Source organism: Quercus suber, unplaced genomic scaffold (genome assembly GCF_002906115.3).
Source record: "Quercus suber isolate HL8 unplaced genomic scaffold, Cork oak 2.0 scaffold_288, whole genome shotgun sequence".
Classification (NCBI taxonomy): domain Eukaryota; kingdom Viridiplantae; phylum Streptophyta; class Magnoliopsida; order Fagales; family Fagaceae; genus Quercus; species Quercus suber.
The window spans coordinates 835,916-840,466 of NW_027069744.1; the positions used below are offsets into that span (position 1 = coordinate 835,916).

At 35.6% G+C, this 4,551-nt stretch overlaps 1 protein-coding gene across 2 annotated transcripts; it reads left to right on the top strand.

The window, feature by feature from the left end:
• Window positions 1-689: 689 nt before the first annotated feature.
• Window positions 690-3,492, top strand: LOC111993490 (putative pentatricopeptide repeat-containing protein At1g12700, mitochondrial). 2 transcript variants are annotated; one of them, XM_024025344.2, is made up of 3 exons: window positions 690-1,105; window positions 1,414-2,502; window positions 2,752-3,492. In XM_024025344.2, the coding sequence occupies exons 2-3, from the start codon at window positions 1,542-1,544 to the stop codon at window positions 3,336-3,338; spliced, it is 1,548 nt and encodes a 515-aa protein (XP_023881112.1). In that variant the 5' UTR covers window positions 690-1,105; window positions 1,414-1,541; the 3' UTR covers window positions 3,339-3,492. The 2 variants fall into 2 exon arrangements, with proteins under 2 accessions (XP_023881112.1, XP_023881096.1); XM_024025328.2 differs by having other exon boundaries at window positions 1,414-3,492.
• The last annotated feature ends 1,059 nt before the right edge of the window (window positions 3,493-4,551 follow it).

Below are 4,551 nucleotides of genomic sequence, written 5' to 3' on the forward strand. Positions count from 1 at the left end.
AGCCCATTAAATAATAGTATATGTATATATATATATATATATATATATATATATATAATTTTTATTTTAAAAATCTAATTTATAAGTGAATAAATCAATTTGAAAATTAATAGGGGAGTGGTCTTATTTTTTAGACAATATTTTAATGGAAATTAGAGTTGCATTTTTACTGGATTGTCCTTTAGTTTTTTTCTCTACTTAAAAATAAGGCTGTAGGGGCATTTTTGAACTATAAAATGAGGAATCCAAACAGTTTTTACTGGATTGTCCTTTAATTTTGTCTCTACTTAAAAATAGGGCTGTAGGGGCATTTTTGAACTATAAAATAAGGAATCCAAACAGGGAAAACCCCTTAAATAATAGTATAGAAGAAGAAAAACAAATTTTTGGCAAAACTTAACAACCAAAACAATATTTTACCCAAAAGGAAAGACCCATTGATTACTTTAAACTTTAAAGTAGGGGAATAAAAATAACTGACCAACCGATTGTACTGACCGAAATTTTAGAGTTTCGGTCATTTTCTATTACTTCAGTTTGGTTTCGGTTTGAGATATATAATTTTTTCGGTTTTCGGTTCAATGTGGTTGATGGATTTTTGACCGAACCAAACCGATATATAGAAATATACGTAACATAAAAGCATGATAGAGTTTGTAGCTTGGTGATATAAGGTGTGTTCTCTTCTTCAATGGCTAAGACTACTCTTGTTCGAGCCATCGTCTAACCGCTTTTTGAGGGTTTTAAAACTAAAACCCTAGTTATTCTTTTCTCTTCAGCCGTCGTTCCCATTTGTTTTTTCTCTCGCCATTTTATTCTTTTCTAACTGGTATGTTTTCTTCTCTTTTATGGTTTAATTCTATTCTAATGTATAAACAAAGACCAACCCCTTAAAACTTTCGCCTCCCGTCGTATTCCTTCCCCACACTCTTAAAAAAAAAATATAGAAAGGCTGAGAGAGACACCATCCTTCATTTTCTCCATCACCCCCAAAAATCTCACTGCAAAGCCCCCTGTTTAACACTCAAATAAAACCCCAGAAAAACTTTCCCAGCAAAAATCAAGAGCAGAGGAGCAAAAACCAGAAAATCCAGCCAACTCAAGGGTAAATCCAAAATCTCTCTTCATTTTTCTTTTCTTTTTTGGTTCCGGTTTCCTAAATTACATCACACACGCACGCACGCGCGTACGCTTTGGTTACTCAGACCAAAGAATTTCGATCTAGAACCTGAATAGGCCTGAGGCTGCTGTTTGGCACTCTGGCTAAGTGGACCCGTAAAAAATTTGAACCATTACCCATTCGGCCCCCATAGTTCTTAGACCCAACCCACTTACAACGTATAGATCATAATTTCAACTTTGTTACATATAGGCTGTGTTTGTTGATCATTCATTTTCCTCTTTGTAACCCAGGAAATTAAAGGAAGCAAAACTGCCCTCAAAACCAACCCGAACCGATTCTCTATCTCTCTCTCAATTCTCAAACTCTATCGTTTCGTTCTGATTTCGGCTGCCGAATTGTTTGCTGGATCTTCAGGAAAATGGGTACGCTGCTTCGTACTTCCCACACTTGTTTTCGTTCTTATTGTTATTCTACTCTTACTGCTGCTGCTGCTGCTGCTACTGGTATTGTTAGTGCTAAAAAAAACCCGAATCACAATCAGAATCAAAATCAATTCTTGAAGTCTGTTAGAGATCAGTGCAAATCTAGAAGCTTTAGGAATGTTAATCGTGCCTTAGACCTGTTTGATACAATGCTTCACATGCGCCCTTTGCCTTCCATTGACGATTTTACTCACATTTTGGGTGCCATTGCAAGAATGAAGCATTACCCAGTAGTCATTTCTCTAATTAAACGAATCGAATCATTCGGAATCTCTCCTGATGTTTATACTCTTAATATTTTGATTAACTGCTTCTGCCATCTGAACCGAGTAGATTTTGGGTTCTCTGTCTTAGCAACAATTTTGAAATTTGGTTATCACCCAGACTCTATTACTCTAAACACCCTTGTCAAGGGTCTCTGTCTTCAAGGTAACATTGTTGGAGCTGTGGAGTTGGTAGAAGATATGGAGAAGAAAGGGTATCAACCTGATGCATTTACTTGTGGAACGATACTAAATGCTCTATGTAAGATTGGTAAGACTGATATGGCTATTGGGTTGCTCAGGAAATTGGAAGAAGGAAATTTTGAGCTTAAATTAGAGGTGTATAACACAATCATTGACAGTTTATGTAAGGATAAGTTGGTAACGGAGGCCTTGAACCTTTTGTTTGAAATGATGAGTAAAGGCATTCAGCCTGACGTTATCACTTACAATTCCTTAATTCGAGGCCTATGCAATTTCGGCGGGAGGAGAGAGACTACTACTTTTTTGAACGAGATGGCACAAAGGAAGATTGTGCCAAATGTGAGGACCTTCAACATATTGGTGGATGCACTTTGCAAAGAAGGGATGTTGATAGAGGCGAAAAAAGTTTTTGATAAGATGATTCAACAAGGTATTGAGCCTGATGTAGTCTCTTATAATTCTTTAATTGGTGGATACTGTTTGCAAAATAAATTGAATGATGCCTTCGAAGCATTGAACATGATGGTTGAGAGGGGCTATTCACCTAATGTTTTTAGCTATAACACATTGATTAATGGGTTTTGTAAAAATAAAAAAATTGATGAGGCAATGAATCTCTTTAATGAAATGTCCAACAAGGGAGTAACTTCTAATGTTGTGACTTACAACACTCTTATAGGTGGGTTTTGTCGAGTGGAGAGACACAATGCTGCTCTAGAGTTATTCCATAAAATGCAGGCTTGTGGCCAACTTCCAGATCCCCACACTTATGCTATATTGTTGGACGGCCTGTGTAAGAAAGGACAAGTTGTTGAGGCAATAAAAGTGTTTCATGAGATGGAAGACAAAAAATTGGGTAATGATATTGTGATTTACAGCATTTTGATTGATGGTTTGTGTAATGTCGAGAATCTTACAGTTGCAAGAGAACTCTTTTATAGTCTACCTGCAAAAGGATTGCAACCCAATGTTCAAGCTTACACCATAATGCTCAAAGGGCTTTGCAAAGAGGGACAACTAGAAGAAGCAAGAGAGATATTTGAGAAAATGGATGGAAGCGGTTGTTCACCTGACGATCACACATATAACACAATAATCCAAGGGTTACTACAACATAATGAGACATTAAAGGCAATGAAATATCTTGAAATAATGGTTGACAAGGGTTTTTCAGCAAATGCGACAGTTGCAAGCATGTTATTTGACTTGCTGTCATCTAATCAAGTAGATAAGAACATTCGAGAATTTCTCCAGAAGCTTGTGTGAAGGTTTTTTAGTTTCTCAACATCAAGGACAAGTTTCATATTTAATCTATCACATGTCAATCTTTAAAAGATGTATATCATTTCAGGTAAATTTTATAGTTTCTAAAAATGATTTTCTATTTCATTTATGTATGCATGATTGTTTGTACCTTTAACTATTCTATCTTTTGTTGTGATTTCATTGTGCACTCATGTTGTTGCTTGGAAGTTGGAACCTATTTTCCTGGATAGTTGTTTCAAAAAATTTTCTTATTTAAGGTTAATGCTAAATATTGTTGCTCTAAAAATCTGGCATTTTTTTTTTTTTTGGTGGTTATACGTCCCTTAGCCATTGGAATTAATGATAATAAATGTTGCTCCAATGAAATTAAGTTTTGGAGTTGCATTTATGCAAAGTGAGTCCCCCCCACCCCCCCCCCCTTCTCTTTTCCCTTTTTTCCCCCTCTTATAAGCCTTGTGGTGCTATTGTGTAGTGCACTTGAGTTAAATTTTGTTAGTCTAGCTTGTTTGGTTTATCAACTCAAGGAGTTAGCTGATAATTTTGTATGTGCTTCTCCTTGAATTGTCTAAGAGAGAAGCAACTTAGGTTGTAGTGCAATACAAAATTAACTTCATGGTATAATCATTTTGACATTTATGATTTAAAGTAAATGAATTGAGTTGGAAACTCCCAACTTGCGGTCTTATAGTTGAAGAATAGCTCATTGTTAGTGATTAATTACATTTCATGGACACAAAGAGCTGATTCTTTTGGAGCTTTTGTAATTTTATTTTGTTGCTTGTAGATTGTGATTTCCTAGGCTAACTTAGGTTAGGTTTCTTAGTTTTAGTTAGTGATGTTATGCTAAAAGAAAACCAATCCTTTTGAAATACACAAGGTTAACTTAGTGATGTCATGTTTGGTCAAGTATAAGATAGATAATCCTGTAGGTCTTGTGAAATATACAACAAGGTTTATAAAAGTCGTGTTGTAGGTTACTGTAAAATCATTATAATAAGATAATTATTATGTATGAGTGTTTTCTTGTTAGGTTGATTTGGTCTTTGACTTTTGATTTTGGGAATTCAGCTTGAGACAAAAGATGGGGTTCTCTTTCACCAAGCTTTTCAGCTGGCCTTTTGCTTAGGAGATGCGTATTCTAATGGTGGTTCTTCATGTAGCGGGCAAGACTACCATTTTGTACAAGCTGAAATTGGGAGAGATTGTGACCACC